Below are 20936 nucleotides of genomic sequence, written 5' to 3'. Positions count from 1 at the left end.
ATGGTACTTGAGTCTCCCGATGACCTGGATTAAGGCGGCTGCTGGTACAGCAGCAAGCCCTTCCCATTCATCGACAGCTAGCCAACGCTATACTCCCACGAAAACCTCGGTCACCTCAACACCAGTGGCTAGTTCTCAAACTGCAGGAGGAAATACCACCAACCCTTCGCCAGTTAACAGTAGCAGCTCTGCACCACAGGTTTCGGGTCAGCCATCCACTGTCCCACCAACTGCTATCCCAGACCCGTCATTGCGCGTTCTGTTCGGTGTGCAAGGTTCGCGATGGTCTCTTGAAGTTGAGCAGATCAATACAGCTCTACTGAACGACCCCGCATTCTTCCGCGAGCTCAAAACACGATATAAGAAGCACCGAAATTGGATCAAGAGACTCATTTCACCATTTCGCTTCAGATTCTGCCGCTTCGTCAAACTCGAAAAGTTCGACACTGGACGCGTGCTATCCCAAGGCGACGACCTCCCCGACTACCCTGGCGTCAAAGACGATTATGAATACGACCCAAGACCAGGTACGAACCCAATGATCTCCCCCAAAACATTCGCAGTTTGCCTCAAAGCGTGCGACATGAACTGCAAATGGCCATGGCTCAACCCATGGCATGACTGCGTAAGTCTGCCATGCCGCTCATACAGGTTGGGCTGTATCCCCAAGAAGAAAAGCGAGTTCGACATACAGTCCGACGACGCCATCGCTGTTGCTTGGGGACTAGAGGCTGACCATGCGATCTCCTTCGCTTTCATGGCAGTCTATCACCTCGTGCCATTACTCGCCGCATTCGGCTTCTGGATCTATTGGCTGATCAAGTTTCCCGGTGACTGGCAAAACGCAGCAGTACCAGTGCTGACTGTATTGGCAATCTTTGCAGTATTGTGGGTGCCGTTTGGCAAGCATCTTGGAATCGTCTAGCTCTGACCAACAATCCCGGCTTGCTATAACCCACGTCTCTTTCATTGCTTAAGACCAGGTAGATAACGCTCTCCGATAGAGCGCCATAATATGAGGAACGGCATAGAGTAATTGTCGGGAATCTCAAGCGACATTGGCATCATGCGCACCTGGTGTGGGATGGTAATGTAGTGATATTTCCACCGCAAAACCGCCTTAACCGATATGCTCTAGGCTCCTTCATGCATACAAAGACCATGGTGATCTGCTCGGTGTACCGCCACAACTAAGCGATCACACAACCGCACGTCGCATGATGTGACTAGGGTAGTGTAAGCCGGGCGCCACCAATGCTTGCAATAAGCCATCCATCCCAGCCGTCTTACAACGGGAAACGAACGCGTGGGGGCACCCGAGCCGAACGTGCATGAGCCAGGCGTACGCGATGGCTTTGTGTGCTGCATGCAATAATTCATTGGGACGACGTGCATGGTATGTCACAGCAGTCTCACCGCGGATCTGGTTGGAACACGTGCATCGGAGCAAGGCGATGATAAGATAACGTCTTACTTGCTTTCACCCGCCACCCACGCCGAAACGAGTTCGCAAGGTATTGAGCCGCTGCAGCGTTTCCGGCATGTCGTTATTGCCGCTCTCGGTACGCGTTGATCGGTACGCCGCGTAATCTCGGTTTTCTTGGAGGAGGGTGTCGATGAGGGTGAAGTCGCCAATGACACATTGGCCCGAACTGAGAAGCTCCATAGCGTCGGCATGGCCAGATTCCGAGGTTGATGATAGTAGGGCGTCTTCTTCGTTTTCGGGATCCATGCCAAAGTCTGACAGCGTGTCGGTTCGGTGTAACACACCTCGCTCCTCATCATCGGCATCCTGATCTCGGTTCGCATTATCATTCGTCGCCGCTGCCGTCGCTGTCGGTGCCGAGTCTGACGTGGCTCGGGTGGTAGTGGTGTTTGATGCACCCCCACCAGCTGACAGTTTGGCCAGTTTCTTCTTCAGCTCCCGCCTCTTGACGTGTACCGAGACCATGACAAGCTGCAGGAACAGGATGCAGATGTCGAGCGCCCCAAGCTTCCACTTGCTCGTGGGCCCCTGCTGCCCGATAAAGTCTATCATCAAGCCGCCGTGCAGATAGCCTCGGGTATCTTCGCCAGCCGAGGGCGCGGGATATGTAAGATGTAAGAGGAAGTTTACTCCAAACGATATCAGGAGCAGCGGGAGGAAGGGCCTCGGTTCGTCTGGTGGGCGGGTGACGGTCGCGGTGTCGGGGATGGGCGTCAGCAGGAAGGCATGTGTAAGTGCCTTGAACAGGAGCCAGAAGAACGAGCAGCTGCAGAAACGATTAGCGCAAAGCAGCAGCATGTGAACGGTAAGCGTACTCCAGGTGGTAGAGCGTGATGAGTTCCAGGTAGACGATCATGTCCAATTCCCGCAACAGTTCGCCCAGCATCTGTATGCGCTTCCTCCTCGCATCCAATTTCCTCTGCTTGACGTGCTTCTGCTTCTCTCGCTCTTCCGCCTCTTCAAAGCGGGCCAGCGCATCCTCTAGATCGGCCAGGTGGGATGCCGCCGTATTGTCATGGCGCTGAGTAGCTCGAGACGACTCGGCCTCATCGTTCATGGCGCAGCGAGGGGAGTTTGCCTGTCGCCTCGTCTCTCATTGAAGGCGACGTGGTGGTTTGGAGTGGATAGAGATGCTTGACCCGGGCTGTCGTGGTTCGCGCAGCTCTGGTCATGGAGTTGTAGGCACCACTCGCGCGCATCGGGCCTGGAACATCATGAAGGGCCGATGGCCGAAGTGGTGAGATAATCGATTGCTCCGCATCTTGAAGCCGTACACAACCCACTCTATACCTGTTATAGCGCTTCCAGGGCTTCTGTATAGCTTCAATTTGCGCATTCAGAGCTAGCGCAGTCTTCTAGATCTGTGGGTTCATGTAACGACCGTGTCATTGTACACTTCTACCCACGCGACACCTCCGCCGCCTCCGCATCTGCATCGGCATACTACCCACCATGTCTTTCGGACCACCCAACAGCGCGCCTCTGCCCTCTTCTTTCGACGAGAATGCGTATGTGGACTCATTAACTCTTCTAGATAAACTTGAGGATTTAACAAGTTACACCCACTAACTACGTCATCCAGCGACTTCTACAATGAAAACACCCTCGACAAGATATGGCGCCGCTTCCGCGAAGAGCCCCTCGTCCCCCTCGGCTGCGGCCTGACCGTCTGGGCCATCATCGGTGCAACCCGCTCGATGCGAAAAGGCGACCACAAGGCGACCAACATGTACTTCCGCCGACGTCTATACGCCCAAGCCTTCACAATCGCCGTACTGGTCGCAGGAAATATGTACTGGCAAAAGGATCGCGTGAAGCGCAAGGAGTACGAGAAGCAGGTTGCTCAGAAGGAGCGCATGGACAAGAGGGACAGGTGGCTGAGGGAGTTGGAGATGCGAGACGAGGAAGACAAGGCCTGGAAGGATAGAATGGCTAAGAAGGCGAGGGGAGTGGGAGAGGAGGCTAAGGGTGTGACTGACATGGTCGCTGAGAAGACGAAGGAATTGAAAGATAAGACTGTCGGAAAATAAATCCACAAAGTCACGGAGAACTTGACTACCATGAGGAACCCTTTGATCAAGAGAAGGGACTGTGAAGAGATGCACTGCGCTTCTTGTCACGATTCGGACGACACACCTTCGTTGTATATACACCGCATATTGTACGGACATGATCTGGGAATTCGGAAGCAGTGCGTCTGTCACTACACGAACACCTGCGCTTCACGCGCTACGGGGCTGTGGTATTAGCCACAGATGCAACCTTTTGTAACTTAAAACGATGAAACATACCCATCGAATATTTCAGGAGTTAGTATTATGTTATTCACCACTTCGAAATCACATTCAACACTTCACTTCCACAAGATCAAGCGTGGCAGGCACTAGTCATGAATTGTTCATCACTCTACCTGACGAGGCAGATCGTGCAAAGCATGGAATTCAAGATTGCTCTTCATTCAACGCGCTTGAAGTGTTCGTCAATCTATTTATCTGCCTTCTACCACGACCTCTAGTATCTTCCCCAAGACTGCTGAATATCTAGATAGCCATGTCCACTACTCCAGCAGAGAACAACCCCTGCTGCACGAAGTGCTCCACATCCCGAACCTACTCACAGTTCATCGCAAACCACACCTCCACCAAGCAACTACACCCATTCTCAGAACAAGACACATGCGCCATCTGCCAGCTCCCCTACGGCAGCGAGAACCTCGCCCTCCAAATGCTCGACAAGCCCCTCGCCATCATAAACCTCCCCGGCTGCAACCACATCCTCGGCTCAGCCTGTATCCACCAAATGAGCCTCGACACTTCATCCGGCTCTTCGCGACGCTGTCCCCTCTGCCGAACAGAATGGTGGCAACAACCGGAATACTATTCCGACAACGTCAGCGAGTGTGACAGGCACGACATCTCAGAAGCCATAGCTAGGTGTTGGCAAACCGACTATAGCACTGCTCGGTACCATATATATGGGGAACCGGAGTATGCCGTTGTGTATCCGCCACGTGGATTGGATGAGCTGCAGCAGAAATTGGATTTTAAGAGGAGGATTGGAGATGCGGTTACGACAGATGTGATTGAGAAGAGGATACAGGACTTGAGGAAAGAGTCTGTTGTTGGGTTGGGAGAGTTAAGTTATGATCCTTATAGGGTTCTGAGAAGTAATGTAATGGTGGATCCGTTTGCGTTCAATAACTACCACCTACGGGTACCGGATCTGGGATTCGCTGTCTTTGGGACGCTGGTTTCGACGCGGGGGGTTCGGTTTCTGGAGATGTATCGTGATGCGACGCGCGGAAGGCACAAGGGTGGGGATGTGGCATGTTTGGTGGCTGTTGAAGAGGAGTGGATGGAGATGTTTCCGAAGGATGAAAGACATTGGGTAAGATTGATACTTAATGTGCTGTGGATAGCAGATCTGGATGATTCAGAGGATGCAGAGGGTCCAGAGGATCCAGAAGGCCCAGAGGGCCCAGAGGATGAGGTTCCAAAGACCAAGCGCAGGTGGAGGATGCTGTTGCGCAGGAGAAAGGTCCGTTAGTATGGCTGTCTGTATGTGTGAGTTCTTGCAGAGAGACGCAACGATCGAAGGATTTTCATCATTGTGAGTATGCTTTGACTACAGCTCAATATGACCTCCGGACTGATACATGATGATCAGATGTGAATCGAATGACGTCGCTCTCCGCGCGTGTGAGTTGAATTGACGAGGGAAGGAACGGGCGACTAGCGCCGGAAGATGCCGACCGAAGTCTTGGCAAAGGACACGCTTACGTCTATGTCGGCGCAACATTGACAGCTCCGCGTTCACTCTTTCCGAATCAGCAACGATGAGGGTTCTTCAAGGCTTCGTTTCCTCTCTTTTACTTTCGGGCGCGGCTATCGTCTCCGCAGCTTCCTCATGGAGCTTTGAGGATGCCACCGTGACTATTACCAGCAAAGGTGCTGGTGTTGGCGGAGGTTCAAAGGACAAGTGAGCTTGAGCTTGCATTTTGTGCAATTGTTGCAGGACTAACTGGCATTTAGATTGAGTCCTTCGACACCGCTGGGCAAATCTGTATCGTTGGGCGCAACAGATACATTGAAGCTTGTCCTCACAACCCTTGATGGAAGCACCGCGAAGCGACCTCATCAGGCATTCCTTACTCTGACCGAACCAACAACGGGCTTGGAAGAGTCTTTTGTGTTCAGTGTAAAGGACAGCGGCAAGGGAAAGGTCGATTTGGTAGGTTGAGCGTTGCAATGGCTGCCAGCACAGCTAACAAATCCAGTCTCACAAGGACCTACCCCACCAATTCCTGACATCCGAGAAACCAATCGTCGCATCGATTGTCATTGGATCGTTCGGATCTTCCGCGCCATACAAGAGCAAAGCGTTCGACCTCGCCGTCACCCGCGACCCCAGCGTCCCTCTCAGCATCCCCGAGCCGCCCGTCCGCTACGCCGCCGAGTCCGAGATCCACCACATCTTCAAAGAGGATGCTAAGTCTCCACCTAAGATCATAACGATTGTGTTCGCGGCTGCTGTTGCTGCTGCGCTGCCGATCCTTCTCGGTGTATGGGCTACACTGGGCGCGAACACCAGCCACCTGAGCAAGGCTCTGGGCAATGCACCCGTGTCGCACGGGCTGTTTTATGGCTCTATCCTGGCGATGGAGGGCATTTTCTTCCTGTACTACACCAGCTGGAACCTCTTCCAGACTCTGCCGGCTGCGGCCGTTGTAGGAGTTGTTGCTTTCCTGAGCGGTAGCCGGGCTTTGTCTGAGGTCCAGGAGCGGAGGCTAGCTGGGCAAAGATAAACAATACGGAGACTGGAATATGTACTTGTACGACATGGGAGGATATGCCAGAAGTCGAAGAGCAAAAAAAGTTGGTTTTTGAGGCAAGGCGCTAAAGGCCAAGGCACCATAGCACATAGGATACGGGTATGATTGAATCCGAGAACATGAAGAATGATTGCCGTCGCAACAATTGTTCAATACTCAGGCGATGAGTAATGAATTCACCTTCATGTTGGTGTTGTTTCAAGCGTGTGCAACATGATTCCTGTACACAGAGAAGCTCTGGGGGCTCCAAAAATGTAATGGATGCGATTGGCTGACATTGATACATTCTGCAGCACACCTCGATGGAAGGCGCAGTCCGGCTCAGCCGCGACTTGGCTCGCGCCTGCACTAATCAACTGCGATGACCGACACGAAGTTCCTTCTACTACTTGTCATGCTTATTCCAGCAGCAACCCGGCTTTCGCACCATGGCATCCTCTTCACCGCACGATCTCGGAGAAACTGACACTGATTCCGATCATTCTACTATCCTTTCTAACTACGTTATTGGCGTCTCAGATACTGAGAGCGATTTATCGGACGGAAATGGTAGCCTTGTCGACAAGGCTGGAGTAGTAGATCATGGTCGTATCACCATTGAAGACTGGTCACAGACTGGGAGAGGCGTCCATGTTGATTTTGACGATAGGGAAACGGTACCTCTGACACAAGGTATGTTTTGTACGAAGTTCAGCAAACTAACAGTTCGGAGCTGATCATGACCAATAATAGGCCAATTTCTGGGCCGAGGTGCTACAGGAGATGTCCACGAAACAACTGTACAGGGACGGAAGCTTGCGCACAAGAAGATATACTTCACCCGAAGAGTGAAAGAGATCGAGAAAAAGGAGATATCAATCCTTACGAAACTGGTCCATGTTCATATTACACAGTTGATTGGCACATATACCCAGAAAAAGATATTGGGCGTGCTTATGTATCCAGTGGCAGTATGCGATCTGCATACGTTTTTTGAAGACGTTGAGGCATGGTCAAACGTAGCTCCTACAGAGAAGCAGCCCGGATTAGAAGCGGATTCCATGGATTATATCCATAGGTCGCGACTCGAAGAGCTCAGCTACAATTTCCCCGCGAAAAACGAACAGCACAAAGCTGAACTGGTATACTCGAAAATAGGCTGCTTGATCTCAGCCGTTGCATACTTGCACGACCAGAAAATTCGTCATAAGGACCTTAAGCCTTCCAATATCTTGTTGTCCGGTGAGAAAATCTGGTTAAGCGATTTTGGAAGCGCTACAGACTTCACGCTCCTTTCGCAGAGTGCTACAAATAACGAACGCGGAACACCGCGCTACTTTGCTCCAGAGTGAGTTTCAACCCCAGCATTAACAGCGTAACATTAACATGAACTACAGAGTTGCCGACTGGAAACCTAGTGGAAGAGCAGCGGATATGTTTTCCCTTGGATGCGTCCTTGTCGAAATACTGTGCTTGCACCGACGTGGTTCACTAGACCAGATAAGGAAGAATCGATCGGCCGATCCGTCCTTTCATGCCAACATCGGCGAATTGTCCTCATGGCTGCAAAACCGCGACGACAAGTTTTCACGCGAAGTGTATTACCTTGAAGGCGAGATCAGGCTCATGCTTGCCGTGAATCCCGCAGAGCGACCAACAGCATCGGAGCTTTTGAGTAGTGTCACATTCTACGATATGTATGGGCATGAAACTCCGGCATCCTCTATTTTTGGTAGTTGCTGCAAGAGAAAGTTCATTTCCTCCAAAGAACATACAGCAGCAATTGAAGAGTTGCAGCAGATAAATAAGAACCTGGAGAAAAACAACGAAAGGAGATTCAAAAAGACAGTACGAGCACATTTGGCTTCGTTGACAGATATCAGAAAGGCTCACAACGCCGAGATCTATCAGCTGCAATGTCGATTCCGGGATGATCTCATCGAGAACTCTACTAAATACGAAGTACAGTTAGACGATTTAAGGGCAGAGTCAGAAACTCTGCGGGCAGAGGTAGAAGCTTTGCGGGAAGAGAAACGTACTCTGAGGAGACGATATGATCAACCGCTACTCGACAGGCGATTTCCACCTGTATCCAGCTCACCAATTCCGAACAACCCACCTCCTCAAAAAGAGAGGCCCCCATACGATGCTCGGTGGCCAGCAGGGTCCTTCTCCTCCGATCGTGTCGAAGTGGATCACGATGATCAGTATAGCTCAAACTATGCAGAAACTTCTCAGTATGTAGACAGAAGCACGACCCCAGTGCCAGAGTCTTTCCATGATCCCATCCCTGAGGAGACGATCTCTGACACATTGAGGCGAGTACCGACTGTAGTTCTGCGTAGCCCAATGCCGACGGCTTTGAGCGCAGAAATTGTTCGAGAAACTACCGGCCCATATGATGAAGAGGATGTTTCTGATGACGACCAGAAACCAGCAAAACCATCACTCCGTCATCGTATTGCTTCCGGACTCGGACTCAAAAGATCCGGAACAAACCATGACAACGTTGATGCGATGGGTAGGCTCGGGTGATGGAACAAAACCCAAGACATGCAGAGATGGATTTGTTACGTTAACATTACTCAAACCGATATATGGGTGCTTCGTACAAAAACGTCTCTCTACTAAACCCAATTCATCAACCCATCGACGTTCTCGCGCCCCACGATGCCCTCATCAACCATCTGCTCCAAAACCCTTGGTACATCCGCAGTCCTCCCCTCCCAAGTATCCTTCGTCATCTCCGAGCCACTCGCCACCGCCTTCAGTATCTCAGCCACAACCGCTTTGGCATCTGCCGTGCTCCGCACTCCGAGTACACCAGCTTTCTCCGCATAGCTCCTGCCTCCTCGGTAGAAGACACCAGCGTTGGAAACCAAAGTCGGTCCGCTCTTCGCCCAAGCTGGCTTCGCACCCTCGAAGAGCGAGATGCGGAAGCGGAACAGGTCGGTATCGCCCCTTGCTATGAAGACATCGGCCAGCCGTGACGGGGATAAAATAGAGGTGTATGGTGCGCCGGATAGTTTGGTGAGCAAATTTTGGGTCTGCGTAAGAGCTGTCCATTGTATCTCGACGTCTGTGCTGAATGTGGGTTCCGATGGGGTATATTGGGTGCCATCTGCTAGTGCTGAAGCGAGATCCATGAGCGCATCGGCATATGCAGACTGTACGTTGATGGCTGCGAGATCGGGACTCGCGTTCTGCGTCGCAGTTTGTACTAGACTGCTGAATATCTGCTCTACAGTCCCGGCGTACTCTGTCGATGTTGTTCTGCCACTGCGGTATTGCATCTCCGCAACGCTAGCTTGGAAGTTGGCAGCCGCGAGTATTGCATCGTCTTTGGGTGTTGTGGTTGCTTCTTCTGGCGCGGATATGGACAGTGTTGGGCCTGCTTTGGGCTCATCGACGGCTTTCGGAGCGGGCGACTTCTCGACAAGGTCTATAAGTGTTGGGATCTTGTTTATGGCTGTATCTATCCCGTCCTGTGCTTTCTTCTCTATACTTGATAGATCTGTGGCGGGGTTGTATAGTCCTAGTAGTGTCGTTAGGGTACTGAGCTGAGCTGTGCATGTCTCTAGGATGCTTGTCGGTGTTAGAGGTTCTTCAACAGTAGCCCAGTCACCCGGCGCTTCAGAAGCCCCTGATTCAGTCTCCATGTCTTGTTCCTGAGTCTCCGCTGGCTGTTGACGTTCACCCTCCCAAGCCTCCTTGTACTCCCCTGAGGCTTCGATCTTGGCAATCTCGGCCTGCATCTGAGAGTACTCTTGCTGCTGGCTCTCTAAGCATTTTGTGAGGATATCAAACGCCTCCTCAAGCAACGGTCTCGCGTCTTGCTTTCCGGCTGCCGGTGAGCTGGCTTCCAAACCGGCCTCTGCTAATGAGGTAAGTACTTGCGCAGCGTTGAAAAGAATGTCGGTATTTGTGGGGTTTAGTGAGATTGCGTAGCGATGCGACATCAAGGTCTCTTCTAACAGCGCAGTTCTGTTTCCGAAATGTGGGATGATGCGCTCATCTTCTGAGATGGTGTATTGTAGGTTCGCTCTAGTACCATTAGCATTGAGTGAACAAGCAGGCACCGCGACGACTCACTTGTTGTAGGCAAGATCGAATGATTGAGGATGACGCTTTAGGCCCTCATTATACGCATCTATCGCTCGGTTAAAGAAGCGAACAGCCTTCGCGGCGTCTCCTGCGCGCCATTTGCCTGCCGCCTGTTCGAATTCGTCCGCAGCCTCAAGGAAGTCGTTCTCAGTCTCCGGCTCCGGCGGCTTCACCTTGCCCTTTGGCTTCGGCTTTACGAATTTCTTCGGCGGCATACTGATGATCGGACGTAGTAGTGAAAAAGTTGATGCAGCGGTAATCTAGAAAGTGGTGTTGTTGTAAACTCAGGTATGCGCAGGTAACCGATGTTCAAGTGGCAAATTTGCGCAATTGTGTCTGACGATTGCTAAGCAATTGTAGTGTAGTGCGCAGAAAGACGACTTCCAAGGTTGTGCGCAAGCCTTGATATAACAGCACCTGCTACCAGTGCATTCCTTCCCGACGTGTTGGCTGCACCAAAACTTTCTGATTGATCGCCCCGCCCCCACTTGCCTCAGCCTCGCGAACGCGACTCTCCACGCTTCCATCACAATTACTTCAACTTTTCCACGTCAAAATCATCCCACAGCAATGTCTTATCGACCAAGAATCCATCTTCATCAAACGAGACCCCTTCTTCATTCAGTAGCTGCAGCTTCGAATCCTGGTTCTGGCCGCTGGGTGCTTTCTCCCAGTCACCCTTGTATCCGCCAACGAACTGTTCAATCAGTACTGGAACTCACACACAGATAACGACAAACGTACACCAGTACTGGCGATACACCGATGACATGGTACCTCTGGACAGAACGGGTTGACGCGCAGTGCACCACCCACCGCGCGAGGAGAGCTGTTTAAAGCCTTTGAGATGGCTGCATACGTCGTGACGCGACCCTCTGGGATCATCTGAAGGGCTGTATAAACGCGCTCCTGGTATTGAGTAACCTTCTGCTGTTTCGACATGTTGACAGTTGAGATGTGGTTGCATCGACGCGTCCTCCAGCGATGTTGGTTGATTTGGCGCGCGATCACGTGACGTGCTCTCAAACTGACCAACCAAGTGTCAGGACATGTCAGCCACCCTTATCATGTGTGCTACAGATCTTTGAAGCAGAAGAGATGGTGAATGTAGGCGGCAATTGCATTAAGCTTGCAACACAGCAAACCTCCGCCGGAAGCTCTTGTGAACACTGCAAAATGAGCGGAGGTGTGTCGAAGCGTACTCTAGAAAAAAGAAAAGAGATCTAACGAAACAAATGCTCATGAGACGCATCACGCGCATACCAGAGAATGGTACTACAGGACATATCCTTGGCCGTTGTCTCAGTGCCTACGATCGCTCACATTACGACCAAGGAAGTCCCCGTCACATCCCGGAATTCCAGCTCTCCAAGAGACTTTCCGTGATCAAGAGACACACAAGATACGCAATGAGTCAACGCCGGCATCGGAGCCTTTTCTGAGGATGATATAGGGCATAGGAACGAACTGTGTGGACTCACCCGTGTGATCGACCTCCTCACTTCGCACAACACACTTCAAAAGGATACACGCCCGATGAACGGCGACTAGCAGCGTTGCGAGGCGTTAATACTAAGAGTCACACTCGCCGACTGCCCTTTGGTCTCACAAGTGTCTCCGAACGGCTCAACGACCAGCCCGGTCCAGTATCTTTAAGTTTCGCACTAGACAATCATCATCACTCTCGCACGGTCACTTCGCAACGACTTGCTCAAGATTGGTACCGCAGCGGGCCGAGCTCCACCACAGCTCACAGGGCTATACAGCACTTACGCCAGATGATTCGCAGAGGTTGAAGTAACCGCGCCGTGCCGCCCTCCCTTACCTTCTCTGCTCGATTCAACTAACGGGTGCGGCCAGAGCATGAACCTGGACGGGGTCACCATGGCTGATGGGCCCGCAGTGGTCACTGCCTTACAAACGCAGATTGTCACCGAAATATGTCATATCTTTGATCAGTCGGCGGCTATCAAGAGCTGGTGTTTGGATCGCAACCACAGCCTAAGTGACTAGGACGGACCTAGAAGTCAGGCATTGCGACATCAGAAACTAGTAACGTCAAACTGTGTCTGGCACTGAATCGGTTTTGGCCAGATGTTCTAGACTCGACGACGCTGACGTATGTGTTGAGGTATGCAATATCTCTTTGGGTCCACCAACAACGTTACGACAACCTTTCAGGTGCAGTGAACAGGATACCAACATCTATGCTGATTAGGATCATCGGAAAATCACATCGGTCAAGCTTCGTGTCGCAATCATGGATGGGCAAGTGGTTTGCGCGGATGAGGCCTCTGAACCCCCTGCTTGTAGCCGCTGCAAGTGACAGCGTTGAAAGCCGGATTCCATCTCTCATTGGCAGTCGTCCTTCACCAGACTCTTCTCTATTCAGTAAGGCGTCGTCACATGACCGTCAAGTGCGGTGGCTACCCGTTTTTCTCACATTTCGCACATTTATGGCGTGCGAATGAGCGTGCAGAACAGGGATCACCAGGTGTAGTGGGATTAGGCGCGACCTGGGCAGTGGGACATGGCCGACAGAAAGCGGCCCTGCCCCCGAATCGTGGATGAGACCGTTGCGATTAGCAGAAGAGGATATTTTCGCCATCGTAGAGAAAGGTCAGGTTGTAATGATCTTGATGGCTCGCGACCTACGAGGCTTTTGATGCGTTGTCACAGTGGCGAGGGCGATCGGCTGCTCAGCCTCAAACTAAGAGCCGAGTTGATGCACTTAGCCACATCTCAGCTTGCCAGAAACGGGCCTTCCGGCTGGACGGCATAATGCCACAACCCCAGAAGCGCATCTGCAGGATTTTTCGCCAATGCATGAAAGTGGTCACGAGAATAGCAACAAGAGTTGCAGGAACCGTTGGACGTGCATTCGCGAAAATCGCTCAGAGCAGCATATGACTCTTCTGCATGGGCAAGCCGCCTGTTGCCCTGCGGGTCCTGATTGAACAGTCAGACAACCCTCGACGGTAAAAGGCTTCTCAACGAATGTGCGCTCTGTCCTGTTCAAGACAGGTGCATGCGAGCTCCGAGTGCCTGTATCGGTCCTTCTCGAGTGCGATAGAGTATTCGATGGCTGATCATCGCGTGCTTTGGAACAGCTGAGGATAGTTGGAGGCATACTATTGCAGCTGGAAGCGCAGTTTTGCAAACGAGTATCGTCGCGACTTGACGGGCGCACATATAGGCCTCTCGCTAAGCTTGCAGCCTCAGCTTCTCATGATGCCAGCCCTGTCACGAGACGAGCGTGGAAAATTGATAGCAAACACGAGGCTTCTGGTAAGGGTTGCTGAGTATCTGAAACGGCATCAAGTTGGTGGGTAAACGACGAGTAGGGGTAACCTGACAGCCAATTGGGCATTCCGCTTGGCTGGCGCCGCACAAGGTCTGTCTACGAATCGTCACCCACCATGGCCATCCAGCAACTCAACTGGCTGCCTTCTTTCATCAAGCCAGAGGCCTCCACCCGCCTATCCAAGCGCAAGCGCCCGTAATAGCCCACCATGTCTCCGTGCCGGACAAGCCCAACTTCGCAAGGCCGCCGGCGCCGGTTCTTTGCGATCAAGTCTACGCGTCGTGATGCGTCCGTCGCGACGTTATACATATGCAAGCCTACGCACCCCGCAACCGCAACAAGCGTCGAATCGCTCCTAACCAACAGATTGCGACGTTGAGCCTGCCAGAAACACTACACTATCGCATCAGCCAGGCCTACCTCGTTTGAGCATCTGGACTGGTCCTCCGTTCTCGACACGGCTCACCCGCGAAAGCCCCACTGAGGCGACTTAGGGTGCAAGCCCCGCGCTTGGACAGTCGACCCTGAGGGAGGAATAGACGGGACGCGCGAGTTGCCGTTGAAAGCACGAGTATAATATCACTCGTCGTCTCGTTGCTCCGTGTACGCATCGTTGTCGATTTTCCTGGTCCCAACTGCGAATCCCTGCACAGCCCCATCTCGGGCTTTGCCGCTGCGCCACACCCTACGATCTCGGTCCCGCCGATAGATGTGGCACACGAGAAAGAGTCGCAACAACTCACCGTAACTCTGCACGGGGACGTAGGACTGCATGTACCTTGTGGCTGGATGACTTATATTCATGGACTTGCAAACTCACGTCTTTGTAATATTTCCGAATCGCCACCTCCGTCCCGTTACTCTAGCCTTCCCGCCATCAGCCGCTCGTACATCACGGCTTCCCGAGCTGAAACTGCTGACGGTCCCAAACCTTCGACTGTCAGGTTACCCCACGTCAAAGCCTTCGATTTCAAGGGTCTCATAGGTGGAGAAGCACATGCTTTCATGAATCTCTCGGCGTACACAGGGTTCCGTTGCACATCTACCCGGGCTACACAAGGTTACCCGAAATGGCTTCCTATAAGTCACAATACCCTCCCCCAAGGAGGACAGAGGACCGGGCGCCAACTACTCGGTTGCCTCAACGATCTGTCACCCCTACCACAACCACCTCACAACTACCCACCCCAGGCCAATCTAAACTGCAAAAGAGGAGGCCTTCAAAGGACGAAGAAGTGAACGCCAAAGTCTCGACGAGTCAACAAGGTCCCGCACAAGCACTTAGCTCGCGTCAAAGGAAGACCAGCCGGTCTACGCCTATGTTCCCTCAACACCCGAGTATCGCAAACTCGAAACCCTCACAACATACATCGACTTCCCGGTTACCAAAGCTTGAAGTTCCTCCAAGCATACGCACACCCTCGCTCGCCTCAGGCTCTTCTGCCTCAACCATCGAGAGTCCTCGTTCGAATGTGCTCAGAAGGAAACAAACAAGTGTTGGGTCTGCAACTGGCAGGCAGGTCACGCGGATAAGAGACGGCTCAATTTCATCCCAAGATGATAGGCAATTAATGGAGGGAATACCCGGAGGATACAAGGATCCTTTCTCTGAGACAGTTCTGGGCATTTCGATACCGCCATCATCCAACATCTTTGCTCGTTCAGAGGCTCAGGTCGATTCCTACAGTAACCCACTCTACGACTATGAGATCGGCCCTACAGACATACTTCCTCTCCCAACACCGCAGTATGCACTCTCAGCGACGCCTTCGTCTCGCTACACGGATTCCCCTGGACCTTTCAGTGTCTCATCAACCCCTACGTCGATGTCGTCTTACTCTCCCGGTACAACGCTATCGAGAGCCTCGAATCGAACACGGCAGGCGAGCCCTCTGCAGAGCAGACCGCCAGTCACCCGACACAAGACTCCGGACGAAGTCAGCACTCGTCATCCCCACACACTCTCCACCGTCAGAGAGTCTTCCACCTCATCATCATCAGCAGCATCCACCGTTGTTACTGATGGCGCGAAACACAAGGACGTCCAGTCACCTAACGGTCTCGCTACTCTGCCACAGAGTCCTCGGACGTCTGATGTGATTCCAAGAGCAGAAGAACGACCTCGCATGCAGGCGCCCCCGGAGTTCGCTCATCTCGCCGATCAGTCGCCCGCGTCCATGCCAACATCAAGGCGACCGTCAAGACCCAGCAGAGATGGTACACCAGAATTATCGGGGCTCCGTGGCCCATCCCCAATCATCCAGAGCAATATGCTCAACTTCCCATCTCAACACAAAAGAACCGCTTCATCGGAATCTAGGAATGGACTTACTGCTGGAAGATCTAAAATTAGCATTCCAGCCAAACCTTCTTCCCGAAATCCCTCGCCGAATCCTTCTTCAACACTGCCAGCAGCTACCAGAGCCCCAGTTCGTGGACCGACACCCGACGTTCAGCAAGATCGAAAGCCACGACGGACCAGCACCGGACCAGCACCAGCACCAGCGCCCGCTCCAAGCCCAAGTAAAACCTCTAGGTTTGGGTTCTTCACGCGTCGTACCAAGACTGAGCCTACCCCAACAGCGAAATCTGAGAGCAAGCTTCACAGAAGAGGGCCAGCTGCAGGCACCGGTCACGAAGGCTATGGAAGATACGCAGTGAGAGGTCGAAGTGGAAGCTCAGTCAGTACAAACAGCATTGGCCGATCCGCCAGCGCCGGGACTACTTCTGAGAGCCTGGACAAAACCCCCTCAACTCGCAAGAGCAGCATGACTAGCACGACCAGCGGCGAGATGGACGACTTCTTCCTCAATCGCCTCGCTCCTGTCGTCATCAGAGGTACCGGCACTAGCTCGGAGCTGTCTCGAAGCCCCGAACCAATGCACTCCACTAGCAGTCTAGACGTCTCAGTTGGTCATGGATTGGAACTGAACAAGACAGTGAGCAACACATCTCAATCAGCCCTTGAGAAGAACCGACCAACATTGCTGCCTTCTGCTATGCCGGACAGTTCACGCAATGGATCCCCGATGAAGAAGATGACTATGGGATTGCGAAGACCTTCCGAGAGTGATGACGATACCAAGAGATCCTTCTTACCCTCCATGGCCTCGAAACGGACGTCACGAGCTCTACAAAGCGCACAGGGCCCTAGCGCACCGTCAGGATCGAACAGCCGGATCACTGGGAAGATCCGCAAGAACTCGATAAGCGAGACAGCCGCTGATATCAAAGAGGGCTCTTGGTTGAAGTCGTCCAAGAAAGGCAAGGCCGAGAAGGAGGCGCCGAAGCCTTCAAAAAGATGGAACTTCTTTCAACGTGCCCATGCTGGACCACGCGCCCCAACACCAGCTGCTCCTACCGCCAGCCCTTCCAACCAAGCAACTGTTTCTCGCTCCGTCGCACACTACGCGTTGATGGACCAGTCCGGGCTTGAATTGGACGACATTGAGCAGTTGATGCAGGAGGTCGACGAGGGGACTGAGAGCGCCCTCTCCGACGACGAACCAGGAAGGAAAGAGAGAATGCAGTCCATGCTTCTCCCACCTAAACCAGTGTTGCCATCTACCCTGACAGCACCCCGCTCGGCTTCACCCAAGGTCTTTCTACGCTCTGAAGCACAACAACAACCGGAACAGCAACAGAGCAAGTTGAGTATCGACACGAATGTTCGATCCGTTTCCCGAAACTCTGAGCGCTACTCGCTGGGTGACCTGACCCCTGTTACGGACCTTTCTCGACCCTCATCACCGTTCCATGAACCTTCGCCGATGCGCGACGAAGGCTCTGCGCCGCCGCTGGATGTAGCAGTCCCCTCTCACATGCCCGAGCCCGAGCAAGAGCCAGTTCACGATGCACCTGCACAAGAAGAATTTGTTCTTCCTCAGAATCTTCCATCGCCTGGTCCGCCGCCTACGAGCCCACCCCCTCGACCAAGTCGCTTGGCGCAAGTTGGTCGTATCCCTCAGGTCGTCTCTAGTCGTCGTCAAGCACCTCGCCCGTCTTCGCGTTCATTCTCCCGTCCTTTTGTGTCAAACCAACCTCGTCCAGCAGCTCCTCCACGAACGTCTTTCGATTCCATTGGATCTGTTGTCGCAACTGCTGGTCCGGTGGAGCCATATCCCATTCTGCACGGTCTGACCGCGCTGACCCACGGATCGGCTATCGCTACTATTAGCCCTATGGAAGACGAGGCCAACCGTCGGAGCGAGTTCTTCAAGTTCCCACCTCGTAAAGATTCCGAGGTATCATACTCAAGTAGCTCAGGTATCTGGAGCTTTGCACCTGCTGCTGGTACCGCTGTCGTACCGAGTCCTAGCGCGCCGCTCTCAGACGATGAACTCTGGAATGAGTATGACGACCTGATCGATCAGGTGCTATCGCCTGTCACCTCTCGCACGAAGGAAGACAACAACAGCCTTCGCAGTCACCCTTCTCTCGAGCCAATGCCTTTGAGACCCAAAGCGCCGCGCAACATTTCAGGATCAGACAACGATGAAGTTGCGAACCCCTCACTTCATCTTCGTCGCTCTCGTCTACTTGCTGTTTTGCACTCGACGCAGTCACCTACATCGTCGATCTCTTTCTCGGAGTTCATTTCTGACTACGGCGAGCGCAAGATTAGCGTCATTGACCCTGTTACTGGCAGACTGAGCTTACCTTCCAGTCCTCGGCTATCAGCTGGGACTGCTACAAAGCGTTCAACTCGTTCCAGTCTCCCAGCCTCGTTGTTGCAGAGTGCTCGACAGTCCAAGGCCACCATTGCTTCAAGGTCCAGCAAAGATCGCGACAGTGCCAGCACCACCCATTACCGCGACACGCGTATGATGGACATTGCCGAAAGCCAGGCGGACGGACTCTTGTCGATGGCAAACCTCCGCTTTGGCGCTCTCATGACAAGCAAGTGGCTCTCGTTCGGACGCGTCTTGTTCAGCCCCGTGCACTTTGAATTGAGAGACCCAAGCGAGGACCGCGTACTTGTCATCGATGGTCTTGGCAAAGACTGGTCTTACTACTGCGCACTCACATACCCTGAGGCGACTGTCTATGACATGGGCCCCGATCCATCACCCACTGCATCAACCGAGGGCGCTTCTGAGCCATTGTCAACACTAAGCAACCACCGTCACATCTACCACCCCTCTCTCGGCAAGGCCTTCCCGTTTCCCATGCACTTCTTCGCCTGCGTCGTACTTCGCTTCCCGACTGCACTTCCCTCATCCGAACACCGCTTCATCCTGTCTGAAGCCAAGCGTGTCCTTAGACCTGGTGGCTACCTTGAGTTCTCAGTCCTTGACATGGACCTAGTCAACATGGGCAACCGTGCTCGTCGCGCTGTTCGTGGGCTCAAGATGAGGATGCAAGTCGCAGATGAAAGTATTTCGCTTCGCAACATCAGTGACGAAGTCATGGCTGGCATCGGGCGCAAGGGTTTCGTTGAGTGCAATCGCTGCGTTGTCGGCGTTCCGGTTGCCGGCAAGCTACCCAACCTCGATGACGTCAAGCAGAACATCACGAAGAGGAAGGGCAGCACAGCCAGCTCTTCTAGCAAGACAAACAACATGTCTGCACCAAAAGGACCCAAGCCTGAAGTCTCCTTCTCCGATCTGCTCAACGCCACCTCGTCCTCCGAATCGAACGATACCGGCATCACCGACATGGTGGCGCGCGTAGGTCGATGGTGGTACTCACGTTGTTACGAGTCGCTCGTCCTACCTGAGGCCGGCCAACCTGGCGCCGCTGCTTCCGGTAACCTCCTGGAGACCAGTATCTGGCGCGACCAAAGCCTCATCAACGAGTGCGAGAAGCGCGGAACTAGCTTCAAACTCCTCATCGGCTACGCGAAGAAGCCCGAGGTAGGCGTCCGACGAACCGTCAGCGTCTGAACATCATTTTCAATTCTTCCGAGCTGCGCTCTCACAGTCCTGGTGGCTATTTCCTTCACTACTACTCGTAATGAGTTTCTTGTATTTATGGGTTTCACTGGCGTTCTGCTGCGTTCAAGCGTTTGACTTTCCCTTATACCCTCGTTCTGTTCTTCTTTCACTCAGCTTGCATAGCAAAATGGCGGCTTAGCATTACAACAACAACTACAAAGAATGGCGCAAGCCTGGACGCATCACGACAACGACACGCACACATTTATGTAATATCTTCTTCGACTGGGTTGGTACATGCTGGCATTGGACAACGTTCGGGAGGAATTGAAAGCGAAGGGTGGTTTGGTGGAAATAATACCCAGGGATGTCGATATGATATGAAGCGCTATGTAGATACGAAATCACGGTCGCTGATCAATACGAAGAATGAACACTATCCAAGCTCTACATCTGATATGTAACTACCAGTGACTATGTCCACGCTGCCTAAAAACGTATCAGTTTAGATGCAAGGCCTCCACCAAGGGACGATACACATCTTCCAACCCTATCCTATCATCCTGCTTGTTCGGGTCCCAATATCTGCACATCACCTGTAAGATCGCCAGTTGCCGTAGTCGCAGTTACACGAATGCCAAAACCTTCCCAAGGTCCTTTACCATCGAATAATCCCACCGGCCCTCCACGTTGCCAGTTGCCCATGACTTCACTGCCATCTGCTGACCACTGGAGGGGTAAGCCGAATCCAGATTTGCCGGCACCGCGCACGAACCATTCGTACGTTATCGTTCGGATACCGCTGGGTACGCTGAGATTGTAGATGCGGACGCAGAGATTTTGGTTGATGCTGATTGGCGGGCAGGGGGTTTCGAGCCAGTACTGTGTTGAGTCCATTCGTTCCGGGTGGTAGTGTTCGAGTTTGGTTTGGTGGAGGACGATCATTTTGTTCGGTTGGGTGGTTGGGTGCAGTGAGTGCTCAAGGAGACAGATGTTGGGAATGATGAGTTGGATTCTAGCTGGGGAGTTTGGACGATTAAATAGTATTAGTTGACCAAATGGCTGTCTACACCAGCGGGTGGATGCATAGCTCCTCATGGCCGTATGAGCGACTCGTCGTCTCCCACACCAACAGCAAAAGGCTGTATCAACGATAATTCCAAATCGGAAGCCTTCAGCTGGACCTCTGTAGGTATCAGCCAGCCATCACTCCTGGTCGATCGAACTACGGCGATCAGCATCAACGCTCGTGCTAAACTGAGGGTGTGCGGGCATCAGGTAGCCACAGCGTTGCAAGCATGGTATCGCTAGACTAATGTTGGTGACCACAGCCGACAGTGCGGATGATGCAGCTCT

The 20936-nt window shown here is 52.8% G+C and overlaps 7 protein-coding genes across 7 annotated transcripts; 4 read left to right on the top strand and 3 right to left on the bottom strand.

The window, feature by feature from the left end:
- J4E84_003113 (uncharacterized protein) lies at positions 1–925 on the top strand (the record flags this gene model as incomplete). The annotated part of the gene is made up of 4 exons (XM_049385731.1): positions 1–3; positions 200–527; positions 576–625; positions 674–925. The coding sequence occupies 4 exons, from the start codon at positions 1–3 to the stop codon at positions 923–925; spliced, it is 633 nt and encodes a 210-aa protein (XP_049246608.1).
- Positions 926–1480: 555 nt separating this feature from the next.
- Positions 1481–2543, bottom strand: J4E84_003112 (uncharacterized protein; the record flags this gene model as incomplete). Its single annotated transcript, XM_049385730.1, has 2 exons — positions 1481–2252; positions 2302–2543. 2 exons carry the CDS (start codon positions 2541–2543, stop codon positions 1481–1483), a joined length of 1014 nt encoding a protein of 337 aa, XP_049246607.1.
- Positions 2544–2938: 395 nt separating this feature from the next.
- RCF1 (Respiratory supercomplex factor 1, mitochondrial) lies at positions 2939–3516 on the top strand (the record flags this gene model as incomplete). The annotated part of the gene is made up of 2 exons (XM_049385729.1): positions 2939–2994; positions 3069–3516. The coding sequence occupies 2 exons, from the start codon at positions 2939–2941 to the stop codon at positions 3514–3516; spliced, it is 504 nt and encodes a 167-aa protein (XP_049246606.1).
- A 1805-nt stretch (positions 3517–5321) lies between these two features.
- On the top strand, positions 5322–6290 carry J4E84_003110 (uncharacterized protein; the record flags this gene model as incomplete). The annotated part of the gene is made up of 3 exons (XM_049385728.1): positions 5322–5464; positions 5518–5716; positions 5763–6290. The coding sequence occupies 3 exons, from the start codon at positions 5322–5324 to the stop codon at positions 6288–6290; spliced, it is 870 nt and encodes a 289-aa protein (XP_049246605.1).
- A 2633-nt stretch (positions 6291–8923) lies between these two features.
- J4E84_003109 (uncharacterized protein) lies at positions 8924–10615 on the bottom strand (the record flags this gene model as incomplete). Its single annotated transcript, XM_049385727.1, has 2 exons — positions 8924–10340; positions 10389–10615. The coding sequence occupies 2 exons, from the start codon at positions 10613–10615 to the stop codon at positions 8924–8926; spliced, it is 1644 nt and encodes a 547-aa protein (XP_049246604.1).
- A 317-nt stretch (positions 10616–10932) lies between these two features.
- On the bottom strand, positions 10933–11342 carry J4E84_003108 (uncharacterized protein; the record flags this gene model as incomplete). Its single annotated transcript, XM_049385726.1, has 2 exons — positions 10933–11097; positions 11145–11342. The coding sequence occupies 2 exons, from the start codon at positions 11340–11342 to the stop codon at positions 10933–10935; spliced, it is 363 nt and encodes a 120-aa protein (XP_049246603.1).
- A 5241-nt stretch (positions 11343–16583) lies between these two features.
- On the top strand, positions 16584–19589 carry J4E84_003107 (uncharacterized protein; the record flags this gene model as incomplete). Its single annotated transcript, XM_049385725.1, has 1 exon — positions 16584–19589. The coding sequence occupies one exon, from the start codon at positions 16584–16586 to the stop codon at positions 19587–19589; it is 3006 nt and encodes a 1001-aa protein (XP_049246602.1).
- Between the last annotated feature and the right edge of the window lie 1347 nt (positions 19590–20936).

This window comes from Alternaria hordeiaustralica (assembly GCF_023758085.1).
Source record: "Alternaria hordeiaustralica strain BMP 2776 chromosome Unknown scaffold_4, whole genome shotgun sequence".
NCBI lineage: Eukaryota > Fungi > Ascomycota > Dothideomycetes > Pleosporales > Pleosporaceae > Alternaria > Alternaria hordeiaustralica.
The sequence above is the reverse complement of the archived record's forward strand: the minus strand, read 5'-3'. Positions and strand labels throughout refer to the sequence as shown.